The sequence below is a fragment of the Mustela erminea genome, chromosome 12 (genome assembly GCF_009829155.1).
Source record: "Mustela erminea isolate mMusErm1 chromosome 12, mMusErm1.Pri, whole genome shotgun sequence".
Lineage (NCBI taxonomy): Eukaryota > Metazoa > Chordata > Mammalia > Carnivora > Mustelidae > Mustela > Mustela erminea.
The window spans coordinates 29,924,950-29,940,079 of NC_045625.1; the positions used below are offsets into that span (position 1 = coordinate 29,924,950).

Below are 15,130 nucleotides of genomic sequence, written 5' to 3' on the forward strand. Positions count from 1 at the left end.
GATCCCATACAGTTCAGTTCAAGAAGTATAAAGAGTACGTTTATTGCTCCATCTGTAACACAGCCTGGATATGGAAGACATACCAACAGTGTGACAAAGTTAGAAGAAAAACTGCCCTGCTGCTGCATTTGGAAATGGCACCACTCCCAAGCCATTTGGTCCTGACAAAGCTGCTGCTGCTGAAAATCTGTATCTGCAGGAGCTGAGCAAAAATCAATGATTTCGAGTTTTATGGTCATTTGACATTTCTGGGAGCTCTTGGCAAATTTCATTCAATTCTGCACAATAAGAGTTTATTAAGCATCACAGCAGAGGTGGCCAGAGCCCTTCCCACCGTCCTTCAGCCCTCACTGTTTTCTTAGAAAGTCACTCCCTGCCTGAGGGTTTTCTGAGGTGCACGAGAGCACTGTCTGCACGCAGTGCTGGCTAAACCGCCCAGGAATTGATGCCCCTTGCAGTAAACCTCAAACGATGCAGCTATCATAGCATGAATACTGCAACTTCCTCACTCCTTCTGGAAACCCTGAGGCATAGTCCAGGCAACCTTCCAGAAGTTTCCAACCACACTGAGCCCCGGATCTCCATAATGGCACCTGCTCTTCGGTGCACCCTCTATTAGCTTCTCTCCTTTGCCATTTCCCTGCTCTCTACGGGTACTTTCAAATTACTTGCACTCCAATTTTTGTCTTTGAGTCTGTTTCTGGAGGAAACCAACCTGAAAGAAGCATATATTCTGTACAAATTATTTTTCTATAATAGATATGTAAAAAAGATATCATCCTCGCCTGCCAAAGGTTGAAGCCAGAGGGCGGTAAGACTTCTGCATACATAACCCCACAGGAAAGATAAGAGAGGACAATACTTTGGGAGGAAACTAGAAATATATACACAATAAAAGTCTGTTCACTAATAAAATATCTGCACAATGAAAAGTGGAATTTGCCATTGAAAACTCGGCATGGAATTCTCTATAGCACGAAGGGGTCACAGCCTAAGTCGTGACATTACGCACATCGAATCAACCGAAGTCCTGAGTTCACTTGGAAACCGGTGTCAGAGAACTTGCCTTTGCTCATACAGTGCAAGCTTGAAGGATCAGTCCAAAAGGAAAACGTTCATATAGCCCAGCCTGTTTTTTGTGGCGGGGGGCAGCACATAAACTCCCAGACTTGTTGAACAAGATTCATTGGCTATCTTGCATCTTGCTTTGAAGGTCAAAACGATTTGTCTTTTTACTCAGTTCTGTCAAAACAGACTAATTTCTGTAGAAAGCAAATAAATTAAGCAGTTGAATTTTGTGTATGTCATTAGGTTGACAGGTCAGTCATTTGAGTTTTCACTTGAGCTAGTGGCTGTGCCAAAGTCAGCCGAATGTTCACAAGTCAGAGACAGCGGCTACGTAGATTTCTATAAATAAAGCTCCTTCGGCTCAAGACACTTATGGAACAAAAATGACAGAACAGAGAAAGTTAAATAAAAATATATGAAAAAAAAAACCAACCTTGAGGGCATTCTTGAGCTGATAAAATCCTGGCTTTGTCATGTGCATGCTTCTAGCAGAGTTGTCATGTGAGCTAATGAGGGGTGATCTACCTGCTATGTGCCACGCTCCTTAAAAATGCTATTTAATCCTCGAAACAACCTAGTGAAGCAGGTATTATTATTATTATTATTACCCTTTAGTAGATGAGAAAACTGAAACTTGGAGATGTTCAGTAATTTGCTGAAGGTGACACAGATGTTTTGTCAAACCCTCAAATCCTAACCTTTCCCAAAAATACCATGCTGTCTTCTTTTGGAGCTGAAAAGAAAGACACCAAATTTCAGCCTCAGATTGGCTTAGGAGATGCTAAAGACACATTTCAACAACTGTTAGGTGAGAGGAACTTATACTTTAGTAACATACAGTTGAAATTCTTCATGAAATAACGTGTAGTTCCTGGGAAAATGAATGTTTAAAATGCCCCCATCCTTTTTTTTTGGCTAACCAAGCTTTTGTCTATTATCAAAAGAAAATTAATTCCCAAGTTATCTAAATTCCATGTGTATATACAAAATTAATATTCATCTCCAGAAAATCTGAAGATTTTTTTCCTCAAGGAAAAGCTGTAGGATTTAATATCAAGTGATTGGCATCCTTTGGGAAGGATGTTGAACACGTTAGATTTCTGAAAAGGATGAACAACCCACAGAGAAATGACAGCAGACAATGTGGGGAAAATGGCCTAAATTGACTCAATTTTAATTGGGCAGATTTAATAAAATTACCTTCATCAAATCTCTTTTAAAAATTTTTTAGCTCTCCATTCTTCAAGTCTTTTTTTTTTTTTAAGATTTTATTTTTATTTATTTATTTGTCAGAGAGAGAGGTAGAGCAAGCGTGAGCACAAGCAGACAGAGTGGCAGGCAGAGTCAGAGGGAGAAGCAGGCTCCCCGCAGAGCAAGGAGCCCGATGTGGGACTCGATCCCAGGACGCTGGGATCATGACCTGAGCTGAAGGCAGCTGCTTAACCAACTGAACCACCCAGGAGTCCCCATTCTTCAAGTCTTAACCTCTAATTTGGAATAAAGATTTTCTACTTCATATGTATTCTCTGCCTTAGTTTGCATCTCCCCACCCCTCAAACTGGATCTCAAGACAATGATGTCAATGCAAGCAGAGTAGTTGTGAAATGATCTCAGGAAGCAGTCGTGGAATTGGGGAAGGGAACAGGGAAGGAAGAATGGGGAGGAAGTTGGGGGAGGGAGCCAGCGGGGTGGGGGGGTGGAAGGGGGTGGAGAGATGAAAGCCAGGGAAGGGAGGAGAGCCAATAAAGGTACCTTACTGGGTAGGTTATTACTATAGGCAAGGCATTTTTACCTTGATGGGGACTTCTCAAAGACTATATCAAACTCCTTTCAAAATGGTCCCACTGAGGACAGTTTATCCACCCTCACTCCTTCTTCATGGGTCAAGGGTAAGTGGGAGTAACTTGGCAGTCATGGCCTCCTCGGCTTGTTAGGTATAACGTACGTCTACGGGCAGAAAATGGCCTCATCTAGAGGACAGACAACAGAGGAACTGTGTGTTTGTTCAGGACTGTATGCTAGGATGGATCAAGGGCAAATGGGCAGGGCACTGCCAGCATCTGCTAAGCTGGGTCTATTGGTGTGGAGGTACAACTGGCTTTATTTAGTTCTCAAACTTGACTGTACATAAGAATGACCTGAAAAACTGAGAAAAATGTGTATCTTTCACCTCCTTCCCCCATTCTGATTAAGATCAGGGGCTGGGTTCAGGAACCTGAATTTTAACTAGCACGCCAATCATTTCAAAGCAGGTAGACCTCAGGCTACACTGTGAAGTTACTGTGCTAGTGAAGCCATCCCATGTGGGCTAACCATGGTCTCGGAGAGAAAAATCTCTTACTTGGCTTTAGATGGACTTTATTTTCCTATGTTCCATTTTTCCAAATATAAGCTGTTGTTCATAAAGAGAATATAATGAGTGTGTGGATGGGTTAGCGCTTTGTAGGTCTAATTCTGGAAAAATTACTTTAAATGTGGTTACTCTAAGTGACCATGGACCAGAGCAAAATGATCAGACACCCTTACACGAGAGTGATCATACTTTCCCAACACATGGTGTGATGAGCAGGTGTGAATGTGGGAGGAAAACTGTTCTTGTTATAAACATTATTTCCAAATGTTTATAGCCTCTGCTTTTGAGATTATTCAGCAGTGAATAACTAATTCACTGCTGATTATGATTATGACAGGGTCAGAAGTTACAGGTTTGCTTGCTAACTCAGTCAATAGCCAGCTGTGTGATCTCAGACAAGTCACTTCACCTCTCTGAATCTCAGTTATCTTTTCTAAAACAAGAGACATTTGCATAAATGATCTAAATCCCTGTTTAGCACTAAGAGTTTATATGTTTATCATTAACTGTGTGGAGAGATGTTTTAGGTGGTGGTGCATGGCGGGGGGTGGGGGGAAGGGGGGAAGTGGGGCATATATTTACTTCACTGATAAAACATGCACCAAAAGAGCTTGAGGACCATGGGAAGACACTCTGGCCAGAGCTGCCAGTTGAGTAGAAAAAGCCAGTTCCATAAAGATGTATAGAAAAGAGTTTTAAAACTGAAAATAAGATCATTATTTTACATAATGAACAATTTCATATAGCCAGAGAGAAGAAATTCAGAGAACTCATATATATTCTCCTAAACAAAACCAATAATTAAAGCATGATTATAATTATTTATATAATGCTCCCTAAAGCTTGGTGTTCGTGAAATCCACATAGTGTATGTTGTAAAAAATAATCAGTTGTTAGGAAGAGCCACTCTCACTATTGTTTCAATTAATTCCACTCTGAGAAATGATGTAAGACTTGGACTTTTTGTGAATATAAGGGGTTTTCAAATTACAGATGTAGTAATCAGTTTCTATCTTTGTATAAAGAATTCTGTACTTTATACTACAGGCATCAATAACTTAGCACAATCTTAAAAAGCAGTTATTTAATTTTTCCTGATGGAAAAAGTACATAGGTTCCATGCAAAAAATATAACTTTAACCCCAACGCCCAGAAATGAACACTGATTTTTATGCATACACCTTTGTTTTCTGGCCATACAACTGTATAGACACCCACACGTATTTCCAAAAAAGCATCGTATTTTGCATCTGGACTACAGATTTGAACAGAGAGATTATGTGGCTGGAAGTTCACTGCCTAGGGCCAAGACCCTACCATACCTGGCATGTCTGAGAAGTTGCTGAGGCTGATGGTCCCCCCAAAATAATTTCCCTGAACTAATCTGCATGCAGAAAACAGAAGGCCAACTAGGGTCAAAGAGACAGGTATGTCTGCGTAGGTATTGGCCCTTCCACAAGTACATGGATTCATGTCTGAGTCCTGCAAACAGAAGGGCTGTAGCCCAAAACGTAAGACCTAGCAGCACCCCACTAATGCTCTGGTGATGAAGTGAGATGGTGAGTTTGAGAGCAGGGCTCCTTCCCAGCCTCAGTGTAGAGAACAGCAGCTCTGATGGCCGGCATTCCCCAGTATGAACAGTGTTAACCACGGCAGGGTGAGGCACCTTTATGAGGCTCCTTTGCTTAAGGAAATGGATATGTATTGGCTGGACTGGATGTAAATTCTCTAGTTCTCTGGGTAACAAGAGCAGGAAGCCTGCTTTGTGAGCACAGCTGGTAATCCCGGGCTTACCAGGAAGACTGGGGCTGCTGGAATCTGCTGTGACCAGCTGTGAGCACCAGACAGTGAGATTTTTGGTTCTTACTGATAATGTCCCTCAGCTACACTCACAGTCTGGAGAAGCCCAGGTAGACTCTGACTATATACCGTTTTGAACCCATCTCCCTTTCACCCATTTCCTTATCTACTCTGAATGTCTCTTCATGGCATTAAATACTCTTCTATAATATCATTTTTATGGATGCAGTGTTATACTTTTTGAATGGACAAGAATTTTTAAATCCCCCTGTAAGTTTAACAGTAGGGGCTTTCCTTTTTCACCATTCACAATTTTAATAGTAAATCATCTTGCAGCAAAATCTGTCACATCCATGATTACTTCGGTAGCACAGATGAAGAGTGTACTTTTGGGGGTCCCAAGGGGAATACAAAATCTTAAAGCTTTGGTGCACAGTGCCAAGCCACTCTCCCTACAGACTGCTTATTTATACTTCCAGCTCCTGTAAGTGAGCATTCCTATAAATTATATTTTTATGTGCTGTGAGATAGGATCATCTCGCACTCTGCCTAAGCCAAACCACTGTAAATCAGGGACCCTCTGTAGTATTTTTCAAGCTCTGAAAGAATGGCAGATTGTAGAAAGGGAAATTCACATTTCAACATTACTGTATATTTGGAATTCTGGCCTCTGAACTTATCAGATGGCACTAACGAGGTTAGTTCTCCCCTGTAGAAAGTTCATTTCTTCTGTGTGACTAGGAGACCAATCATTATGCCTACATCGATGCAGTGGAAGGGACAGAAGGTAAATTTATGTTAAATTAAAATCCCAACTTTAACACCTATTGGCAGTGTGGCCTTGAGCAAGTCTATTAACTTCTCTGGACCTCGGTTTCTTCATCTGATATTTAAAATGTGAAGACCTACTCCTATTGCATAGGGTCGATATTATTCTATTGGTACTGATAGCCTTGATAGTACTCCAGTTCCGTAACAGAACACCATGCAAATGTCAAATATGGTGATTTAATGGTGTCATACCAGTATTTTCAGATTTAAAAAAATGAAATCTGGGTCACTTAGATTCTGAGATTTATGCAGAGAGTTATGTATTTCATTAGAATGCGGATACAAGGGGCGCCTGGGTGGCTCAGTGGGTTAAGCCGCTGCCTTCGGCTCAGGTCATGATCTCAGGGTCCTGGGATCGAGTCCCGCATCGGGCTCTCTGCTCAGCGGGGAGCCTGCTTCCTCCTCTCTCTCTCTCTGCCTGCCTCTCTGCCTACTTGTGATCTCTCTCTGTCAAATGAATAAAATAAAATCTTTAAAAAAAAAAAAAAGAGAGAGAATGCGGATACGAGCAAAGTGGTTCTCATTCTGACCATGTCCCTGTCCTGTTCAAAATCCTTCCATGGCATTTTATACTTAGTAGCATTACCATTTTTAGATCACCAGCGACACTGCACATCTTTTCTTACATATATTAGAGATTTGTATTTTCCCCCAGGGTCAGGTTGGGTATTTTATTATTTTTTTATTATTTTATTATTGCAACGGAAGGTGAGTAACAGAGTAGAACCAGTAAGGAAAATAGGAGGAGGGTGTGGTGGGAATGATTTCAGAAAGAGAGGACTTGAAGAGTCCCAGGCCCAGCTCCTAGTCCATCCCTTGGAGTCCAACCATCTCATTCCCCACCCTCCCCCACCCATCGGTTCTCCTCTCTTGATCTTTTGTCCTTCAGGACCAGATCTAGTTTCTTAGTCCTAACTTCTCTTCCCCAGATGGTGGTTTATTTTAATGGGGCCCATGATCCCCAAACATCTAACTTGAAGAAACTCAGTGCTGAAGAACCGAGGAACCTCACTCAGTGGGAAGAGCATCTGAGGACAAAGATGAAGGGTGACAGCAGCCGTGTCTTCTTTTTAAAATCAACACTGGCATTTTGATACTGTGAAAAATAATAGATACCTAAATGTTGGCATTGTCCTTTTGCTCCATGTGGCAAACGCTAGTCAAAGTGGGGGTTACATAAGAAAAGACACAGGAAAGTACTTTATAACTTATATTTGTCATTGCAATTTAAAAGACCAACGGATTTTTCATTGCTTTGAAACCTTATCTAATAACATCTTAATATATATTCTAAAAACATCATCCCCTTAAGGCCAGTAATGTTGCATATCTGGGGATTAAACTGCCATATTAAACTCTCTAAGACTGAGGGTTTTGGTGTCTGTGTGTGTGTGTGTGTACGGTTAGTTTTATTTTTCATCTTTGTTGGTTTTGTATGTCTTTTATATTGGGTAGGAGCTATTACTTTTGATTATTTTTATGCTACTATTTATTAAACACTTCCTACTCGGCAAATACTTTCAGGTGCATTACCTCATTTATTTCTCAAATAAATGCCCAAGAGGAAGTTTTTGTTTGTTTGTTTGTTATTTTGTTTTCATTTCACAGATGAAGCAGCTGAGGTCCAAAGAAGCTATCCGAGTCTACAGCAGCAGTAAATGGAAGAGCTGAGATTTGAACCCACTGCCTTTGATAACAACTTATTTTCTCTTTGTACCCTACCTATGCCTAAGGATATGGTTTTTGGTACTTTCTCCTTGGCAATTCCCAGGTGTGACTTAAATACAAAAATCTTTTTTGCAATCTGAGTCTCAGGAACAAGGGGGTCAGATCTCCTAAATCTTAGCTCCTGTAAGCAAATAGCAGAGAGCAAGACTAAGAAGACTCACTGTTAAGTCCCAGGCACACAAAATAAGAGAGGCTTGGAAACAGCGCTCATCGTCCCAAAATGATAATGAGCAATGCCTTCACTTTTGGCCCCAGAGAAGAAAGACGCTCAGAGCCAGCAAGTTCTTGCAAAACTTCATGAGATTATTTATCTGCAGGCTGGCATTTATAACAATCACCTGGTAGGTTCCAGCTGAGAAAAATGAGTTGTCAAAAACAGGCAATAAAAGTCTCAAGTACAAGCAACCATCAAAATGATAAAACTGTCACATCTGTACATATCAAGCAACAACTGCATTCATTATGTCCAAACTCCCGGTACTTAATATTGTCTGTCGAGGAAGCTAAGCTCCATTTAGAGTTTTGCTGTTAGCATGAATATATTTGAAAGAGATTTGACTGTTTGAGTTATTCATGATTTTACAGAGAATGCAATGTAACTGTCTTGAGAAGAATCCACTGGTATCTGAAAGGATTTGTCAAGAGGAATATCTCAGTCCCCCAATACCTCCATATTTTGAAAAAAAATACACTGGTACTGAGGGGAGCTTGAGGGATCTTAGCACATGTCCTTATTTTTAGGGAAAAAATTACACTTCAGTCACCCATTTGAGTGTGTTTTCCCCTGAGGGAAATCATCTTTTGTTGATCCTCAAGGGGGAGAAATGGCACTGAAATGACCGAAAGAACAGGGGAGGAAAAGGAAGCAGGAAGACAGGAGAGGGGATCCAGAATATGTTGAGAGAACCAGGGAGAGGAGGAGGTAAGGATGGAGGAAGGCAGGGTTAATTACAATATAAAGACGGTCTCAGATAACTATTACAAATGCTTGCAATTCACTAGACTCATGCTGAAAGTTCCAGGAGGAAATTAAACTCAAAGGGAAGGAGAGGAATAAAGGGAGGAATGGTGAGCAAAGAAAATGAGTATGTGGGTAAATTCAAAGGAACCACGACTGAAACATTAGCGAAAAAATATAAGGAAGATATAAAAATCAAGAATGACACCCAAGGTCTCAAATTGGCTTAACATCATCACTGTTTAAGAAAAGCCAAGAGCGGGGCACCTGGGTGGCTCAGTGGGTTAAACTCTGCCTTCGGCTCAGGTCATGATCTCAGGGTCCTGGGATCAAGCCCTGCATTGGGCTCTCTGCTCAGCAGGGAACCTGCTTCTCCCTCTTTCTCTCTGCCTGCTGCTCTGCCTGCCTGTGATCTCTCTCTCCCTCTGTCAAATTAAAAAAAAAAAAAAATCTTAAAAAAAAAGAAAAGCCAAGAGCTATTGGTTAATCTTATTGTTTGTTATGTTTATATATTTAAAAGAAGAGGAAGTTTTAAAAGAATAGAAGTGAGTGGGAGAAAGATGAATACCATATGATTTTACTTACATGTGCAATTTAAGAAACAAAACAGATGAACATAGGGAAAAAACCAACAATAACAGGCAAACCATAAGAGAGACTCTTAACTATAAAGAACAAACTGAGGGTTGCTGGAGGAAAGGTGGACTTGGGATGGGTTAAATGGGTGACAGGAATTAAGAAGGGCATTTGCGTTGAGCACTGGGCTTTGTAAGTAAGTCAGGAATCACGGCATTCTCCTCCTGAAATTAATATTACACTGTATGTTAACTAATAGGAATTAAAATGAAAACTTGAAACAAACAAAAAAAATTAGAATCTGTAGTTTACAACATGAAGGAGGGATTAAAACAAATGAAGTAATCTACTCTAGAAGGCAGGGAACAGGAAAAAAAAAAAAGAAAAAGGAATGAAAGTCCATATTTATAGTTTAATGCTGGAACACCTGATGTAGTCTCTTTCAAGTCAGTAATGAGGCGTGGATGTCTTTTACATCTGCCTCCATCCAACATTACATCGGAGGTCTTACCCAAAGCAAAAAGATAAGAAAAAGTCATAATCAGAAAAGAAGAAACAAATCTGCTACTAATTGCAGGTGATATAGCTATCTGAACAAAAATGAATATACACATCCTAAAACAAAGAGTTTAACAAAGTTTCCTCAAGGAAACAGATATAAAAATACTAATATTGTTCTTAAACTGAAGCGAACAACTGGAAAATGTAATCATACCCCAGCAATTCCAGTGCTAAGTGTCAGTCCAAAGGAAGCTCTTGCAGGGATCTGGAGACTGGAAAAAAGGACCTTTTCCACAAAAGAAAGTTGCAAGAGTAAAATAGGTATTAAGAAAACAAAAAAGAACGAAGCAAGCTGTCCCTCACTAGGTGTATTTACACAATGAGATAAAATGCACATTTAAAAGGAATGGATTGCTGATCTGGGCAAATTTAAGAAACCTAATGCTGAATGAAAAGGCAAGTTGTGAAAGGAAAGTTCAATATGATATCATTTATGTAAAATCTAAGATATTAATTATGAATATGTGGACATATAGGAAAAATACGAAAATATGGATGAGAATCATGCAGGACAATAAAGTCTCCAACTTCACAGATACCTTTCCTTCTAGGTCCAGGACAAGAGGATTTCTGTCATATTTGTAATATTTTATTTTCCCTGAAAAAAACGCTTGAAGCATTTATGGCAAAATTTTAAGATTTGGTTTTGATGGTGGGTGCATATATTTTCTGTTATATTTTCTCTGTTTGAATTATTTTATAATTAAGAAGCAATAGTGAAAAGACATTCATTGATCAAATTGATATTTTAACCAAGTTATTCTTGACCAAGTTTTTCGATATTCCTGTAACAATACTTGTCATAATATCGGTAAAGAGTAGGGGGTATTTTTGTTTCTTCCCCACACCCCCAACTGGATCTTACTCAAAGTTTTGTTGCCCAATCTCAGAAGAAATATTTTAAAAATGTTTTCTTAATTAAAACAAAATTGGGGGGGCACCTGGGTGGCTCAGTGTGTTAAACCTCTGTCTTAGGCTCAGGTCATAATCCCAGGGTCCTAGGATCAGGCTTTCTGCTCAGTGGGGAGCCTGATTCCCCCTCTCTCTCTGCCTGTCTCTATGCCTACTTGTGATCTCTGTCTGTCAAATAAATAATAAAAATTAAAATTAAAAAAATTTGGAGGTGCCTGGGTGGTTCAGTCAGTTAAATGTCCAACTCTTAATTTCAGTTTAGGTCATAATAGGTTTCTAAATTCAAGCTTGGCCTCAGGCTCCCCACTGGGTATGGAATCTACTTAGGATTCTTTCTTTCCTTTTCCCTCTGCCCCTTCCCACCCAATTTTTTTCTTTTTTCACCTTTTGACCCCCTTCACCTATTTTTCCCACCCCACCAACCACTAATCTGTTCTTTCTATGAACTTGGTGGATTTTTTTCCTTTAATTCCAGATATAAGAGAGATCATACAGTATTTGTCTTCTCAGACTTATTTCCCTCAGCTAATGCCCTTAAGTTCCATCCATATTGTCATATATTGCAAGATTTCATTCCAATGCTGAATAATATTGCATTGTGTTTCCACTCCACAATTTCCCTATCCCTTCATCCTTGGGTGGACACTTGGGTTTTTACCATATTGTGGCTATTGTAAATAATGCTGCAACGAATATTGGGGTCCATACAACAGTGTTTAACAGAAGAAATACAGCAAAATCATGAAAGCCACTTTGAAATGTACCTCCTCCCCTCTTAAGATCTACTTTGCTTTACTTCCTCTTTTTCCTTCTCCTGCCTGTATCTGAGAGAAGTCACTCATTTTTTTTAATGTTTTTATTTCAATTCCAGATAGTTAACAGACAGTGCAATATTAGGGAGTGCACCTGTGATGAGTACCAGGTGTTGTTAAGTGTTGAATCATAAATTATACACCTGATGTACCTTAAGCTTCCATGCAGAATAAGAACGACAATGCAACAAGAAAAAGAATAAACTATCTTTCCTTTCCCAGATTTTTTTGATTTATATTTATGTTTGTGCCAGGTTAAGGCAGACAAAGACAGATTTATGTCTCTTCCTGCTTGCTCTACCAGTCAGCTCATCGTTCATTCGTTAGGGGGCTGAAAATTTTCAGAGATACACTTTCCAGCAATAAATTAAACCTCTTACTTTGAGGTTTGGTTCTTGTTTGGTTTCTAGGAAAATTTAAAATAAAATTGCTACCAGGAGGATAAAGATAATGACAGATGACCTATTCTCTAATGTCCCCCAGCTTACTTTATAAATTTATTTTTCTTACAACAAAAGAAAAAAGATTTTAACATTGCAAGACAGATATGGTGCCACAGCCTTCTTCCCTTTCCCCATAAACTGCACGAGACACTTTTTCCCTCATTAAACTTTCAATATGAACAATATGAGCCCACAATATACATAAGGTATAGTTATTGTCTGAATGGAGTTATTCTTGGCCTTAGAAGCAAGAATAAAGGAGTTAGAGTTTTAGGTGTAACAAATTAAAGGGTCAAGTTAGAGTATGAAGAATATGCATTTCTGTTGAGAAAGGAGTTCTTTGTTTACCCTTTCAGATGTAACATAGTTTGAGTCTTTAAGTATCCTGACTTACATTAACATCTCTGTCCCAAGTTAATGTCCTATTTCCACCTAATTCTCCAATATGAAGAGGTCCACAAATATCACCAGAAAATAAATCAAGTACTATTTGTTCATCTAAACTACCAAGCGATTTCCGTAAAGTGAAACTCAAGGATCAGCAAAACATGTATTTGGCCTAAAATCAGAATATTCAGTTACCCAACAGACTGTATAAATAGCTAAGGTTACTTCAAGAGGTAGAAAATAAAAATATTGTTGCACTGATTCATAGGAAGTGTTTAAACACATAGGTACTAAAGGTACCATTTTGCTAATATAATTAGTGGTTTACCTCAAGTGTTGATTATTTTCACATAGGTAATTAAGTGCATCAACATGCACATTCCTCCCACACTCAGCCAAAAAGATCCCATAAGAATATGTTACAGCTGGTCTTGGATATCTTATTTTGAGACAACCTGGAGTAACTAGCTTTTTCTGCTTTTGCATCAGATCCATTCCAGACTTCCTAAAATTTCCATGTTTTGTCTCCTCTATAGCAAACTCTATAGAGAGGGAAATACAGTGGGAAAGGGGTGTAACGAGTTTAACCAAGAAGATGCTGGAGAACTGCTTGTTGGTACAAACTTGGAGCAACTCAACAAAATCATTCATGACCAAAAGAAACTGCACATTACATAAGCTCTCAAACATCCACTAAAGAAAAATGCCCAGTGGAAATAGTCAATTCTAAGATTTCCTTTTCTTTATTTGGGCTGCAAGGCAAAAGTCCAACTAACATCATCTGTAAACCAACTGGCTTGTTGATTCCTGAAATATGATATTTATTTTAAAAACCGATCTAATTAAAATGCTGCATTCATAATTAATACTTTCAAGTCACCACTGAAAATAAAAAGGATATAATAAAACAAAATTATTTTGTACCCCACAGATAAACCTTCTTGTTCTATGGCTTCCAATTCAAGGAACACTTTGCATAATTTATTCTTTACCAATATTTGTGCTATCAAAATTTGTCAAATAACTTAACAACATAACCCAAGTTCTCAGCCTCAAAACTACTATTATTCCAATTTGTCCATAAAGGCAAGAAATACACATACCTCGACAAATATAAAACATGGGATGATGGAATAACTTCGTTGAGTGTTGTTTCCTACAGCCATTTCTTACACCATGTAGCAAGATGGCACCCTCTGCAAATGTCTCCAGGCTGCAAAAGAAATAGGTAATATGGTGTAAGAACCACGTGTTTAACAGTCCCTTGGGTCTTTACATAAAAATATTAACTGCCCTCCAGATAAACAAGCTGTGGATAAACAATGCAAATAGTGATCTATAATACAGTCTAGACAGAGTAGTCATCATCCTAGGGAAAAGAGATATAAATACTAGCCATGAACAGTCTTAGAGTCTAAAGGACAGGTAGGAAGCTGCCTATGCACAAAGCTATGTCTACTCTATGGACAGAATTCTAATTGTTTGGAACTGCGTGGTGCTCTACCCCAGCCCTCATGCCACAAAAGGCAGTTTCTGCTACAACACGTCTGTTGTCCATCCTGCATGGATCTCCTTGGTCTGTGCCTGATTCTTTAATTTGCCTATTTTGTTTGTTTCTGCCCTTGCCTCTGCCGTTGGAGTTGACATTTAGTATTGAGGCACTAATCCTGGCTTCTTTCTCTGCCTACTCTACTCTTGCCCTTGCTCCCTTGACTATACAGCTATTAACTATTTTGGATTAATACATCACTGATCCCTCTCGCTGAGTTCCCTCAGCTGTGTGTGTGTGTGTGTGTGTGTGTGTGTGCATGTGTGCGTGTGTCCCAACCACAAAACACTGACACCATAATAAAATCTCTCATTTTACAAGAATGGAGTAGCTAGGCAACAGAGGGTTATTTTAAGTATTTGTTAGAATATCTGTCTGACTTTGAACCAAAAATATTCTTGCATTAGATTTTTTTTTTAAGAAGAATAAAAATGAACTGAACAACCAAGTAGAGGTTTCAGACTTTTATAAAACTTCCAAGGCCAGATGAAAAGAATTTTCCAGTACACATTTTATTCTCTCTCTAAGGTAGCACTTATTTGGTCTCCAGTATTGATCTTGATAGTTATCATCTTTTGTCTGTTCTGTTCCCATGTCATCCTTCCTCATAGTTGTTACCGGCTGTGGTGTGAACAGCGACACAGGGACTGCCAGTCCGTGCAAATGGCCAACTGCTCTTTCCTCTAAAGTCATGAACTGATGTTTTTAACTTAATTTTAGCTTTAAGTCCTCCTTACCTTTTCTAGAACGAAACTTCACATTTCCTTCTCTTTTTCAGATACAACTTTCTCACTTGATTAAAGCTTTTTCTGATGAAACCTAACATTTATGTGTGGTATTAAGTCCACACAAATCACAGTATTTGTATTATTTAAGTTTTAGGCAACTTAATTTTTTCAATTAAAATTGGATATTATCAGTTATAAAATAATACTATACTATAATAATATATTATTAAGTATATACTTAAGTATATACTATAAGTATGTAAGTATATACTTATATATAAGTATATACTATAATATATACTATAATAATTACTAAAATAAATCTATATCTCCATTTTATTTTGGGATTTAGGAAGAATTAATTTTTTTATAATTAGAAAAAAATCCATATGTGAGGTACACATTGAGTTGATCTGGCAACCAT

The 15,130-nt window shown here is 38.7% G+C and overlaps 1 protein-coding gene across 2 annotated transcripts in view; it reads right to left on the reverse strand.

Annotated features, from left to right (window-relative positions):
* PLPPR1 (phospholipid phosphatase related 1) overlaps nt 1-15,130 on the reverse strand; it is a 261,380-nt gene that overhangs the window by 98,177 nt on the left and 148,073 nt on the right. For both annotated transcript variants that reach the window (XM_032306443.1, XM_032306441.1), the window contains exon 2: nt 13,533-13,642. In XM_032306443.1, the coding sequence (XP_032162334.1) occupies nt 13,533-13,595 (63 nt within the window). In that variant the 5' untranslated portion in view covers nt 13,596-13,642. The remainder of the gene's footprint in view (nt 1-13,532; nt 13,643-15,130) is intronic.